This window comes from Nelumbo lutea, chromosome 1, assembly GCF_056320005.1.
Source record: "Nelumbo lutea isolate HS-2025 chromosome 1, American lotus-T2T, whole genome shotgun sequence".
In the NCBI taxonomy this organism is placed as follows: Eukaryota; Viridiplantae; Streptophyta; class Magnoliopsida; order Proteales; family Nelumbonaceae; genus Nelumbo; species Nelumbo lutea.
In genome coordinates, this window is record NC_142684.1 from 99,479,481 (window position 1) to 99,494,410 (window position 14,930).

A 14,930-nucleotide genomic window follows, 5' to 3' on the forward strand; every position below is an offset into this window, starting at 1 on the left:
TGTACATGCATAGCTGCCATCTGCATCTCATCAAATTTTTTTTGTTAAGTGCTCCTATTTGTGCAGAGAGAGCTGTGTATGTATCCACATTATGAAGGCCATGCTGCTTTCTAACTGGTGTCCTTTCTGAATGCCATTGGTAGTTATTGGCTGCCATCTCCTCGATGAGTGCATGGGCAACCTCGGGAGTCTTATTGTTTATGGAGCCCCCAGCTGCTGCATCTAAGATGGTCTTGTTTGAATCGGTCAGACCATTATAAAATGTTTGCACCTGCAGCCAAATTGGAAGGCCATGGTGAGGAACCCTCCTTAGTAGCTCCTTGTAACGTTCCCATGACTCATATAAAGATTCCCCCTCTTGCTGGAAAAAAGTAGTGATGTCATTCCTCATTTTAGCAGTTTTAGAAGGGGGGAAATATTTAGAGAGAAAACGGCTGGCCATTTCGTCCCATGTGTCTATAGATCCTACCGGTAATGAGTTCAACCAAGCTTTGGCTTTATCCTTCAAAGAAAATGGGAATAACCTCAACCGGATGGCATCATCACTTACCCCATTGTGTTTGAAGGTGTCACAGATTTCCAAGAAGTTAGCAATATGGGCATTCGGATCCTCATGGGCCATACCACAAAACTGAACCATATTTTGTATCATTTGGATTATGGCCGGTTTAATTTCGAAGTTATTGGCAGCAATAGTTGGCCTGATAATGCTGGAGACAGTCCCGGTGAGGGTGGGCTTGGCATAATCCATCATAGTTCTTTGTTCAGCCATTTCTTGTGCTTCTTGTCTGACTTGCTTAGCAGCTCTCAAACGGACACGGAGAGTCCGTTCAATCTCCGGGTCGTAAAGGATCTCTTCCAGTTCAGGTCTGCTTGTCATAAACTGTAAAGGTCAAAGCAATAAAAAGGCCAATATTCACAAAAGAAAATAAATAACTAATCCTATTACAACTGAAAATGTAAAGTGAAGTATTGGAATATACAAACCTACATCCTAAAATAAATGCAGCAGATCAACATCTTATTCAATATACAGAATTCAGTAGCAATTTACAAACATGTCTGAATTCAGTAATCTCTGAGTAGAACAACAGTTTACAAATTCCTCTTCTTTATATTGCTGAAATCAGGGACGGGTTTTAATTTCACAGATCTAAACTGCTGAGAGCTGAAATCTCAGTAGCTACTGAGAACAGTAATATACAATTCTGAAATCTTAGCAGCTACTGAGGACAGCCAAATGCGGATCAGCAGTGATTGTGTTCAGGTCTGAGTTTCATATTAAAAGGCTCTTCTGTGCTACTGAAGGTCAATACACTAAACTGAAATCAATGTACAAAGGATTGTGAGATAGCAATTCAGACATCAGTTCTACACAAAATTGAGATCAGCTCTGAAATCTCAGAAGCCACTGAGAACAACAATAAATATAATAGCAGCTGCTGATAACAGTACAGTTGTGCTCAGGTCTGATTTCCATATTGGAAGGCTACTAAATATCAGATCTGAGCCCACTGTTTTGATGAGCTATGCATCACCAAACACCAGATGGAGTAGCCATACTAAAACTGAGCAATTCAGCAGGATAACCTATTGATATCAGCAATGAAACATGCTGTATACAGATCTGCACAAAATCGAAATCAATCAGTAGTAAAAAGATCTGAAATCAGACCTGTATTCACCATGGTGTGGCTGCTGGGATCTGATTTTCTTTTTCTTTTCTTTTTCTATTTTTCTTTTCTTTTCTTTTCTTTTTTTCTTTTTTTTTAAAGGAAGAAAACTAAAACAAAATACAGCAATGCAACCAAAATCTTTTTGGATGAGTGCAGGTTTGATTGATGAATGCAATTCAGATCTGAACTCATTTAAATTTTTTTTTTTTTTTCGGTTGAGTACTACAGTTCTGCTATAGCAGATCTGAGTGCCGATTGCAACTCAGATCTGCAACACTCATGATTTTGTGATTTTTTTTTCTTTTAGAGGGTAATAACTTCAAGATAGAAAGCAAAACAGGTCCCCTTTTATTAAAATTAAACTGAAACAAGGAAAATAAAGTAATCTACTAAAGAGAAAAGAAGCATAACTACAGTAATACAGCAGTTGCATTCAAAGCAAAAATGAAAAATTAAGCAAATTAAACTAACTATGAATGCAATGCTGAAGAACTACATCTGAAGAACTACATCTACCAGCTACACTAAATCAGCCAACAAATATGAAGTAGATCATCAATGGGAAAGAGAGCTCACTAGATCAGCAGTGGAGTTTCATGCTAATTGCTGTACTGTAGCAGCCATGCTATAGCTCTGAATGCTAGTGGAATGCACTACTGCTTTCATTGAATATTTGAGGCATCACAATTATTCAATCCAAACACACATCCTCAGCAAATTTAGATTAGGTACAAGTGGGTAAAGCCAAGAATTCAGTCCACCCAAAATTCATAGTATGCTCTGTATCAGTTCAGTCCTCACATCATATCAACTGCATTTCAGATTTGAATTTCTCTCATTCCTTGCTATCCATTCACCCTTGAGGCAAGTTGTATGTATCATAGGGTGGATTGGGGTAGTGATGGCACCCAATTCACCTCAAACTTGCATCGGTTCAGATCTGAGTTCAGAGGAATTCAGATCTGAACTGAGCAGATCTGTAACAGCAGAATTCAGATCTGAACTCAAGCCTGAGTTTGGATCTGAATTCTCAATTGCCTTACCTTCAGTTATTGCTACCAAATTGTTTTTGGGGAATAGCAGAAGTGCCCTAGGGTGAATTGGGGTGGTGATGACACCCAATTCCCCTCAAAATTGCATCAGTTCAGGTCTGAGTTCAGAGGAACTCAGATTTGAACTGTTGCAGATCTGCAATAGCAGAATTCAGATCTGAATTCAAATCTGAATTCTGATACGAATTCTCAATTGCTTCTCTTATTGTTCAAAAGATCTCCCCCTTTTTTTTCATTTTTTTTCTTTTTGTAATGAAAGAAGAAAAAAATAATAATAATAAAGTCTGAAACACAAGCAACTCTTTTCGGCTGAGTGCTGCAGATCTGAAATCTGCTGATCTGAGTGCCGAATGCAACTCAGAACTGCAACACTCATGTTTTTTTTGTGAATTTTTTTTTCTTTTTTTTTTCTTTTTGAAGGGAACAACATCAAGATTGAATAGAAATCAAATATGCCTTTATTAAAATGAAACTGAAACCAGAAAAAGAAAGTAATCTACTTAAGAAAGAAGAAACATAACCCCGGCAACGGCGCCAAAAACTTGATGTGTTGCTCATTGTGACACTAACAAGTGCACTAGCCGTTCAAGTAATAAAGTAGTGAGTGAAGTATCGTTCCCACGAGGATTTAGGAAATAATTACCAATACTAAATTGAGCACTTCTTATCTGATCAACAAATAAATCAAAACTCTAATGAAAGCTAAGAAATCCTAAATTAAAATCTATCTAAATCATTGGCCCAATTGCCTTCAAATCAGGTTAGAAGAGTAAGCAGTAAATGTCAATCTCAGAATTCAGCAATCTATCAATTTGGATCATTCGAATAAATCATGATTGAGCCTTGGTTTGGTGAAACCCCAAGGTCATGAACAGCCTCTCTCAAGCGCATGTTCATCCTATGCATGAGTGACGGTTCTTCTATCTCTAGCAAGAATCTAATCCCCATGCATGCATTTCTTCAAACACTTCTAAGGCATCAATTCAAACCTGAATTGATCACCAACTGAATTGTGCAAGTTATCTCTAATCTTGCACTCAATTCAGTTCTTGAATAGTAGATCTGAATTCCTAGAGTCTCTCTCAAGCACTCTAGGAATTCCAAACTGTAGATTAATTCGCCCAATCTGAAAATTGCAGATCTGAATTCTCTTTCAAGCAATTCAGATCTTGCAATCTCAGATCTGAGAATTCAGATATGAGTTTTGAAGGTTAGTTGGCCGAATTAATCTACAATCACACCCTTACTCAAGAAACTTCAAGTACAATGCATGACCATTTGAATGAATCAAAAAGAATTAGATTGCTGAATTGAAATTTTACAAGCTGAAATACATCAAGGAAGAATGGAAACAAGGAGAAAGAAGAAAGAAAATATAACAAAGAAACTGAATTCAAATCAAAAGAGAATGAAACTACAAATGATTTATTACAAAAGATCTTTGAATCACAAACCCTCAATTCGAACTCACCTTCTTCTTCTAGCTTGCTTGTCTTGAACTTCCTTCAGCCCTTCTTCTTCTTCTTCCTTGCGCCTAGCCTTCTTCTCTTCTCTTCTCTCAAGGTGGCCGAACCTCTAAGAGTGGGAGAGCCTTCCTCTCAAGCAATTGAACAACTTTCTCCCCTCCTAGAGGCCTCCTTATATAGCTTTTCAATGGGGTTCTTGCCCCTTCTTGAAGTCTCTAGAATTGGGTGTATTACACCCCTCATGAACCTTCTAGAGTGCTCCCTCCTTCTCTTCAAGAAACATCTAGGAGTTGCCGCCCCTAGCTCCCTTTGGGCTGCTATTTGGGCTACAACCTAGCTTGCTTTTGAGCTCAAGTGGGCTACAATCTAGGCTTTTATTTGGGCTAAAAATGGGCTGGGCCGAAATTTCCTTCTTGCTAGGCTTCTTCCTTTGGATTTTCCAAAGAGTTTCACTTGCTCTTCTTGGGCCGAATGAAATTCTCTTGCTCTCATGGCTGGGCCGGGCTGAACTTGATAAATTTTGGGTTTTCTTTTCTTGCTTTTGCCTTTTTTTTGTTGATTTGGCTCCCCCTGAAATCTTTCTTGCAATCAAGCTAAATTAAGGCAAAAATTAATAAAACCGGCATAAAAATCCATGCTAAAGTCCTCAAAAATTATAGATAAATTGTAAGTTCATCATGCATTAGAAAACATCTCTGTATTTGTATATTTTTATGAATGGAAGGATTTTCTCAATGTACGATTGAAAAGGTTGGAGTATAATGGAGAGTGCGAGAACTAAATCCAAATTTCCAGCTGGCTCCTCAATTATAACGGGCCTTATGCAGGAATGCCAAATGCAACCTTAGAGCATGTAAATACAGATTGCCAAGTGAATATGATGTAACTGTTTTCGGCCATGTACCAAGCAGTTGCCTAGGGGCGAATTGCCTTGTGGTGAACTGTCTGGTGGCGAACTGCCTGGTGGCAAACTCCTTGGTGGCGAACTGCCTGGTGGTGAACTGCTTGGCGACGAGCTCCCTAGTGGTGAACTGTTTGGTGGCGAACTGCCTGGTGGCGAGCTCCCTGGTGGCGAACTGCTTGGTGGTGAGCTCCCTGGTGGTGAACTGCTTGGTGGTGAACTGCTTGGTGGCGAGCTCCCTGGTGGCGAACTGCCTGGTGGCGAATTGCCTGGTGGCGAATTGCCTGGTGGTGAACTGCCTGGTGGCGAGCTCCCTGGTGGCGAACTGCCTGGTGGCAAATTGCTTGGCGGAGAGCTACCTGGTGGCGAACTCCCTACTAGGCGGCCAGTGACTTAGAGAATGGTGGAGCTCCCTGGTGCAGCGCAATCCGACTGCCCTTAGCATGAGATGGTCTTCTTTCCTTTGTAGGCAGTGGGAGCTGAGGAACCTGTGAGAACTCCATCTTTTCCTCTTCTTTGTAGGTGGCGGGAGCTGAGGGACCTACGAGAACTGAATCAGAGGTCCCCAGGGGTATTTTCCCGACGGGGGCTTTTCGACGCTTAAGTTAGCACTCTGATTGTAGAGAGCTTTGAAAATAATATTGGAGAAACGAGAGAGCTAGATAGAAGGGATTACTTCCCTTTTTTCATCCCCTTCCCCTTTGGGGGGTGAGGTCTTTATATACCAGTCATCGCGGGTTAGGTGGGTGAAAAGCCTCCAAACGGTAAGACTTGTCACATCCTGTCAGAACCGGGGTACGGTGATGAACTCCTTGATGTCCTCAGGCTGGCGCTTGTGTCAGGCGGCCAGGTCGGCGCCTGGGCTGGGTTGTCAGGGCGGCGCTTGTGTTAGCCGACGGGTCATTGTCTAGGCCAGGTCGTCAGGTTGGCGCCTGTGTCAGTTGACGGGTCAGTGTCTAGGCCAAGTCGTCAGGCAGGAGATCTTCCTGCGATATGCCAAACTACTCCTGTACTGAACTTCTCTACAAGTGGCGAGCTGCCTATAGCGAGCTGTTTGGGGGCGAACTGCCTGGGAGCGAATTCCCTGTGGCGAGCTCTTCCAAACTGTTTGTGGCGAGCTCTGCCGAGCTACCTGGCTCTTTGGCGAGCTCCCTGGTGAGCTACCGAGCTCGTGGGGTATGTATGTCGCCGAGTTTACCAGTGGGCGTCTTATGGGCGGTTTGGCCGGATCATGTGCTAGGCTGGTCCAGGTCGGCCAGGTCGCGCAGGCCGCGTGCCAGGTCGTACCAGGCCGGGCAGACTGGTGCCCCGGTGGGTCACCAATTCCATTGGAGGGTCAAATCTTCCCTCATTAGAATACAATGCATTATGCAGGATCTGCTTTACCAGTTCACATAACACTTGGCACTGGAATGCATTTTACCAGTTCACATAATCCCTGCACCCTATCATTTATAGCTTTCCACTAGTATGGTGATACTAGAGATGTAAAAGATTAACTTTTTTCTTGTTTGGGAAATGCTCAAAGAAGATCTTAATTTAGCTAGATGGAAGAGGCTTTTGGTATCACTAGTTCACTACAAATAAAGTGTGTGGAAGGAATTAATATGTATATCCCTTTCTGCTTTTGGTATCAAAAACTTGTAAAACACTACGTATGATTTAATCACTACCCATGTATTTCCACATCAAAGTCCATGGCAGGAACATGTCTTTTTACTCGGAACATAGGGAAGGTTAACCATCTCAATAGAGCAAGTTCAGATTGGATTTGTTGGGCATATGTTCAAGAACCAAGTTCCATCAATATTGGTGATCACCATTTTAGGGCCCAATTCTTGTGGGCTTGGATCTGATAGACAACAGAGTAATTCCTGTCTTACAAGGTCATGAGCTTGATCTGATATTTAATATGTTGGAACTTGTATTTGAAAGATGGTGATTAACTGGATCATAAGCTTAAGTACTCATAAAGAGAGTTCCATTCCTTAGTAAAGTTGTTCTTGACTATGATATAGATAACAGTAAAAAAATACCCAAATTGTTTATTTGGCATCTCTCTCTCTGTCTGTCTGCTTCAAAGTCTAATCATCATATCATATGTGCTTGCAGAATGATGGCCATGACCTGAGCCTCATAAAGAGAGCTTCATTCCTCAGTCTAATCATCATATCATATGTGGATGCAGCAACATGGAAGAGTTCTTGATGCTTTAAGGAGTGGTTCAATTCCATAAATCTAGGCATGCATGAAATTGGGAAGCATGCAAGAGGCTTTATCACTGGCGTCTGCCATTCTGGTTGCTTGTGTTCCATTGACTATTGTTCCTAAACCCACACAAGCATAATGCTATGATGTTTTTCATGTATTAATTTGTATTCGTTCGAAACGTAACATGCATTAATTTATGATTCGAATGGAAATACATATTTTAAATTGCATTTATATTGTTTTTTGTACTATTTTTATGTTAATTGGATATTGTATTTAAGCATTTTGTTTTTGGATATTATAATAATTATTAATTTAATTAAATATTTTATTTATTTATTTTGATTTTTGTGCATTATCTATCATGAGATTTGTATTAAATAGGTGCAAAAAATGTTGAAATCAAATTGATATTAAAAAAAAAAAAAAATCAAAGCCGGTGGTCATGCATCCGTCGCCTTAGACATAAAAGAGCTCTAAGGCGACGGTTCAAACTACCACCTAAAAAATGGAATAAACATATTGGCGGACCTAAGGTGGCGGTCTTTTCTGTCTAAGCAGGCGGTCTTGACCTAAGCCAGCAGTGGTTGAGGGGGCGAACTCATGACCGCCGGCGGCGGCGGTCTATGTGTCAAATGCGGCGATCGTCTGACCGCTTGCTTTGACCGTTTTTCTTGTAGTGCTAAATAAAAATCTAAAAAAAGTGGGATATTGTGCCCTCCAAAAATTCATTTCTTCATGTATCTAGTTTTGAGTGACAAAATTCTAACCAAAATGAGGCTAAAAGGATGGGTGTGGGGATGACTCAAGTTGCCTACATTGTGAAGAGGATGAGAGTGCAAATCACAGGTTGCTGCACTATTTTGAGGTTAAACAAATATGGGAAGGCCTAAATATCAATGATATAAATCATAGTATTGGGGAAACCATTAAAGATTGGTGGGACAAAGTAAATAAAGCCGAGACAATAAATGTATGCAACTCGATTGTAGGATGTATGACCTTATGGAATATCTGAAAAAAATAGAAATGCTAAATTATTCCAAGATTATAAAATGGAAACATCTATCTAGGTCATAACCTTCAGCCTGGGCTGTTCTCGAAGCCCACGTTGTAGCTACCAAGTTTGCTTAATTCAAATGCTTCATCGAAGGAGATTCAAGTATCATCATCAATTGCCTATGTGGTCAAATGAAGCCCCCATGCAACATCACCAACTTTATTGAAGACTACCAAAAATTATGTACTACCCACAATCTCAGTGTTTTCTATGAACATGTCATAAGGGAGGGAAATTATGCAGCACATTGCCTTGCCAACTTGGGACATCCTATTTCAGTATCAAGCTCGAGTCTCTCGAATATGAAATTATTGTTTATTTGTTTCTTTGACGCTTGGGGTCATTTCTCCAAGCGTCGCAACCCCTTTTAGTCCCTTTTCTTTTTCTTTTGTTTTCTCTGTACTATAAAAAAAAAAAAGTCATAGGCTGAGAACGAGAGAAGTCGAGATCAAAAAAGAGATGATGCTTCATCCAAATTAATTCATTGGTCATCACTGCTATTGCACGATACTCGACTTCAGTATGTGGACTTTCGGGTGGATAGGCATCCAACCCAATTTGAATCACAAGAGGCTCTTTGTTTGAAATCACAATCTAGTAGTATACCTTGTTTAGGCATACTACTTTTTGATAAGGGTCACCCATGAATAGGAATGGCAATGGGGCAGGGTGGGGACGAGAAACCACTCCTCATTCCCATTTCCGCAAAAAACCCTATCCCCGTCCTCATCCCCACTTGTGATTTTTTATGATATCAATTATTTTATTTTTGTTTTTTATTTCATTTAAAATAAAAAAAAAACAAAATAGTTGAAACGTACAATCATATTAAAAAAGATCCAAATATATTCACATATTCAACCATATATATAAGCGGGGGTCCCCATCCCTGCCCTGTTCCCGTGGGAGGAAAAGAATCATCTCCATCCTTGCCCCATAGGGAGGGTTTCAACAGTAATCAAGGAAATGAGAAAAATTGCCATCCCTACCCATGAATTGGTTGAAGATTTGAATGACATAAGTGATTTCAGGTCTTATAATTAACCATCAAGGCGTCCAATTAGCCTCCAATATTGGGTTGGATGAGATACAGGTGGCCTGAATCAATACCGAGATGCCTGTACAATAGCCTGCATTCTAGAGCATATATAGTATGACAAGCCATAGTATACATCTATTATATTCAAGGTTTCAAAAATCAACCCGAAATGAAACCGCTATAGCCACCAGTTCCCAGGTCAACGGTTTCGATCATTTGGGTCGAATGGTTCAGGTAGTTTAATTATATTAGAATATTAGGGGTATAATTCAAATTTAATCTGATCCGTTTGTATCCCTAGATTTGGGTACGCATTAGGGGTACAATCCCGGTTGGCTTGAGTCAGTATTTTACACTGCTTCAAGTTCATACCTTTGCCGGGTTAATTTAAATTTTTGGAAAAACTAGAAACCAATCATTCACCCCAAAATCACTTTTTGGCCAAAAACCGTTGACTTGATCAGTAAACCACTGACCCAGGTGGGCGAATCATCGAACCCTCGACCCTGGCATTGGTTTTTTGCTGTTTTTTGTTTTTTTTAAATTTTTGTCAGAATGGGCCGTCTATTCGGACCGGACGGTCGGACCATTCGACCTGCCCCCAGAGTGGTTATCTGTCCTGGCCGATTTTAAAAACCTTGCATAGTACCCACAACATATAAGTACGGTAAATGTCTCCAAATCCGAATGTGCAGCTGCAGTGTCTTCTGGGTAGGAGTAACGGATCCGAGACTTCTATCTGGCACAGTTGGTCGTCAATCATGGAATGCCAATACACAACATACAAGTATGAAATTGATTTCCATGGGTTTATCGACATTCTTCTTAACACTAACAGAAAAAAGAACGATATATACACTCCATGATAAGAAGAAAAAGATACAAACCGATTTTGCGTTAAGAATATTTGTGCACATTGAATCAATGAAATCCCCTTGAACCTCTGGATTGGTAGAGCTCTAACCGACCTTTGGCTTCTGGCAACAATGACTCGACGGTGACATCTTGCATCATAGATCCCTGCTTTAATGACCATTCAAGCACCGTGAGAACCTCTGCATTTGCAAGCTCCTCGCTATCGGGGACATGCAATGCTATGTAGCACAACAGGATCAATGCCGGAATTTGAACTATCTGCTCTCCGAAGTAGACAAGTTGGATTAGATGCTTTACTCCTCCAGCAGTGATTATGGCCTTGGAATGATCAAGATGGAGGTAATTGTCGGTGCCTGCGAACTTGATGAGGGAAATTGCAGCCTCCCTTGAAACCTCCCCTTCTCTCTCATCCAGCAAACGCACCAATGGTGCAATAATTCTCTTCTCTGTTGCTCTGAACGTCCTTGCCAAGTGTCCCAAGGCCTTAATGCTAGGGACGAGAAGGTCGGAGTCTGCCTTCTCGACGATCCTCAGTAATTGGTCGACAACAGCCTTAGCGGCAGGGGAATTGGGCTTGAATGCAGACCGTCTCAACTCAGTGTCTTGCTCGGCAACTGCAGTAATCTCCATCAATGCCATAGCGGAATTGAACTGCACCTCTTCAGGGCCCTTCTCAAGGAGAACTGCAAAGCATAGGAGTGCTCTCGACTCTGTGATACTTCGGCATATGGTTGAATTGCCTTTGGCAAGATGCCAAAGGGCTCTAGCAGCCATTTCTTTCATATGGGCCTTGGTGGCAGGGTCTTCGAATTCCCTCCCTTTAATGCTAGGCCCTGATGGTGGCATGTGGTGGTGGTGTTGTTGTTGGTGGTAATGGTGATGATGCTTGGTGCTGCCATGAGTCGAATGATTTCCGTGGTTATTTGGCGCTAGAGGTGGCCTCGATGGGGATTTCCCAGAAGACATGGTGTTAGTAACAACATTATGCATCTGGCTTGGGGTTTTGTTCCCCATTGGATGAGGAATTTGACTATCGTCTTCGTTGGCATTGTTGTTGTTGTTGTTGGGGCTCTGGTTGGGATTATTACTCGCTATTACGACTGAATGAATCGACATGGATTGCTTGCTCGCAATTGCATACTTACTATGTTCCTGAACGGTCTCAAATGCGAGATGACTAACGAGTAGTCGAATTATATTGGTCTGGGCAAAATGATCCTGACACTTGGCGTGATGAGCGGCAAGCTCAGACACTGCCCAAGCAACCATGGCCTGAACCTTCATGGGACCTTCTTTAAGGATTTTCGCAAACACTGAGCAGATGCCCGCGTGAATCATGTGTTCTACGCTCTCAGGATCACGACCGAGAAGACCAATGGCCCGGGCGGCGTTCTCCTGGCCTTCAAATTTGCCTTCTTTAAGCAATTTCAGAAGAGGTCCCACCCCACCTTCCTCGATAATGAGCTTACCATATCGATCATTGTCGCGGGCGAGAGATACAAGCGAGGCAGCCGCGTCGGATCTCTCTTCAACAGATCCCGTATAGAGGGTAGCAATCTGTTCCCAGATAAGGCAGAGGATAGGCTCGTTAGCGGCAATAGGAGGAAGGCCCAAGTACTCATCGTCACGGTCATCTGCGGAGGCAGATACACGAAGCAGCCAAGAGACATCGCCAATGGAATTCTCGAGCTGAGAAGACATTTTCTTAAACGCAGTGGCGGGTATGATGGTAAAAAGCCGCTTCATAATGCCGTTGGCACGACATTTTGTGACGAGGACGAGGGCCTTGTCGAGGACTTGCTCGGTATCGTCGATTATGCGCCGGGTGGGGCGCTCGTAGAGGTCGGAACTAGCACGGGCAGCCTGACGGAGGAGTGTGGCGAGCTTCTCCGTTTTGGATTTAAGCTCGGCACACTCCTGTTTGAAGGATTGGGCATCGTCGGCGGTCTTGGTCACCTGGTCAGCCAATTGGATCGGCCTTGTCAGGATCTGCTTCACGATGTCCGCCATGTCCCCAGGCAAAGCGTCTATCGCAAAGAGATCAAGACCGATATCGAGATGATATCTCCGAACAAAGCCTACATAGAGTGCTAAAACCAAACCCAATAAATATACGAATTTACCGGTTGATCAAATTGGAGGAGAAAGAAGGAAAATTTTAGAATGAACCGATTAAAGCTGAGCTTCTAAGGCTACATTTGGCATTTCCTTATTTTAAGGACTTTTACCTACATTTTTTTTGCAGTTAAAATGAAATAAGTCCTCAAAATAAGGAATGCCAAATGCATCCTAAGCCAGTTTGATATTTTAAGGGCTTATCTCCTTTTCAGTTCGCAGTTAAAATGAGATGAGTCCGAGATAAGTAAGGAATGCCAAATGCAGCCCAAGCCAGTTTGAGTTTTATTTTTGCGGGTTTGATGTCCGAAGACAAAGGGGGGAGGAGAAGGTGGTGGTGGACTGGTGGCGGTGGGGGAGGTGGTTGAGTCAACAGGTATTTACAAGGTCAAACGCGTTTTGCTCTCCATTTTTGAGGCCATATCCTCCTGTCCGGCTATCCCTTGCTCTATTGTTAGGGCCTCTATCGGTTGGTATTCCTTAAACAAATTCAAAAGAAATATATGGACATACATACATTTCCACCGTTGGTTTTAGAAAAGAAAAATAATACGATTGATGATCAATCATATGGTTACTGTAACTCCAAAACGATGGATGTCTTCTAAAAGCCTGACCCAGTTTACCAGGCCCAGACTGCGACTGCTCCTCCTCACACTTCACTGCCTCAACTCAATCAGTCAATCGGGATTAAACTTGTTCATGGGCCGGGCCGGGCTCAGCCCGACCATCGGGCCCGGGCTCGATCAGTGAAGTGTATCCCTCAACTCAATCAGTCAATTGAGCCTGAGCTCAGCCCGACCATCAGGCCTAGGCTTAACCCAAGCCCGGCTCTTATATAAAGCTCGAAACTCGTGCTTGAGTCTGAGTCTGATTAAAAATTTGAAAAAAATATTTTTTTCTTTTTAATTCAATTAAAAACTAATTTATTTATATTAAAAATATCAAAACCTAAAAAATAATGAAGAGAAGAAAAATAAAGAAAAAATGTATTATATATATATATATATATATTTTATTATATAGTACATTATCAAGTTGGATTTGGATTTGGGTCAAGCTTTTTTAAAAAACCTTGAACCCGTAGGCCTAAAATCCTGTCTAAACCCGACTTACTTCAGGGCCATCGTACTATCCGGCCCATAAACAGGTTTAATCGAGATTAAACTGACTGGTACCAATATCATCAACCCTCCCACCCAAATTACCATGCATCTCATCCCATGTGTGGCGTCCACAATCTGCATTTGGACCCACCTTTCCATTAAACGGGTTACAATCAGAATCAGTCATCTGATTTGTAAATTATTCATAACTTCGTCACTTCGATCTACTTACCTTTTTTATTTTTTCTGGCTTCACGGGGCTACATAACCAGGGAGAGGGGATGGGTAGCCCACTGTGGCCGTCTGGTAGGTAGCATAAAACAAAATTTCATTGCTGTCATAAGAGGGGATGTAACTTACCACGTGGCAGTTTGATAGATAGTATAAAACGGGTTAACTTTGGCTGTTGGGGTCCAACAGCATAGGCTGTTGAGACCAACGTTTTAAAAAATGACTTGTAAACGGAACCGTTCTGGCCACCGGTTTTTGGGTCAATGGTCCGATTGTCCGGTTTGAATGGATGATCCGTTCTGACAGTAAAATTAAAAAAATTAAAAAATAATAAAAAAATAAAAAATGGTAAAAAACCATTGAACGGGTTGATGGATTGACGGTTCAACCATCCTAGTCAACAGTTTGTTGACTTTTTCAATGGTTTTTGACCAGATTCTGGGTTTTGGATAAAATGGAACCAGTTGCCTGGATGGTTCCTGGGCCGAACGGTCCAACCGTCCAGGTCAACGGCGGTTCGAAAACATTGGTTGAGACAGTTTCTGAATTGGACACATTCTAAGCAGTTCACCTATTCACGCCCATGCTTTAATTTTTGGTAAAAATAAATTAAGATGTAATTACTAATTTACCTATTCTCAAAATAAAGTGGCATTTCCAGAAATTCTCTCAACAGCATAGGCTCTTAGCCCCAACAGCTAAAGCTTTTCAATATAAAACAGTGTTATATCTGTATCATTGATGCCAAACATTAGTTAGCATTTTTTTCCCAAGATATGTCAATCCATTCTTTACCAATAAAAACAGTCAGTTCATTTTTCCCTATTTGTCTTTTTGTATTAAGGGCAATTACTCTTTTACCCCACCCATAATAAAATGTCGTGCCCAATAACGTTTCCAGCCGTCAATCCCTAATATAAACTCAGGCCAGTTCCATTTCACTCTTAATCATTCTTCTGTCAAAAATTATTGATTTAATCAGCAATTTATCAATTCGAGTGGTTCAATTGTTGATCTGTTTGATTCCTAATTTTGGTTATTTTATTTTAATTATTTTTTAAATTACAACATACTGTCTGTTTACCGAATGGTCAAAATACTGACCGAGAAGTCAGTAGCTAAAAGCCTAAAACAGTTCTGGTTCTGAATCAGTTTTTAAAATTGTTTCTACTTCCTCGTTGAAAATCCTATCATGTG

The 14,930-nt window shown here is 41.4% G+C and overlaps 1 protein-coding gene and 1 non-coding gene across 2 annotated transcripts; one reads left to right on the forward strand and one right to left on the reverse strand.

The window, feature by feature from the left end:
- Positions 1 to 287: 287 nt before the first annotated feature.
- Positions 288 to 394, forward strand: LOC148876379 (small nucleolar RNA R71). Its single transcript, XR_016106169.1, has one exon. It is a non-coding gene; the product is annotated as a small nucleolar RNA R71 (small nucleolar RNA).
- A 9,799-nt stretch (positions 395 to 10,193) lies between these two features.
- Positions 10,194 to 12,649, reverse strand: LOC148876380 (uncharacterized). The gene has a single exon (XM_088966927.1). The coding sequence runs from the start codon at positions 12,289 to 12,291 to the stop codon at positions 10,327 to 10,329; it is 1,965 nt and encodes a 654-aa protein (XP_088823053.1). The 5' UTR covers positions 12,292 to 12,649; the 3' UTR covers positions 10,194 to 10,326.
- Positions 12,650 to 14,930: the final 2,281 nt, after the last annotated feature.

Bases quoted from the DNA above. Each gene is read 5' to 3' on its own strand.
- LOC148876380 (XM_088966927.1), bottom strand. From the start codon at position 12,291: ATGGCGGACATCGTGAAGCAGATCCTGACAAGGCCGATCCAATTGGCT.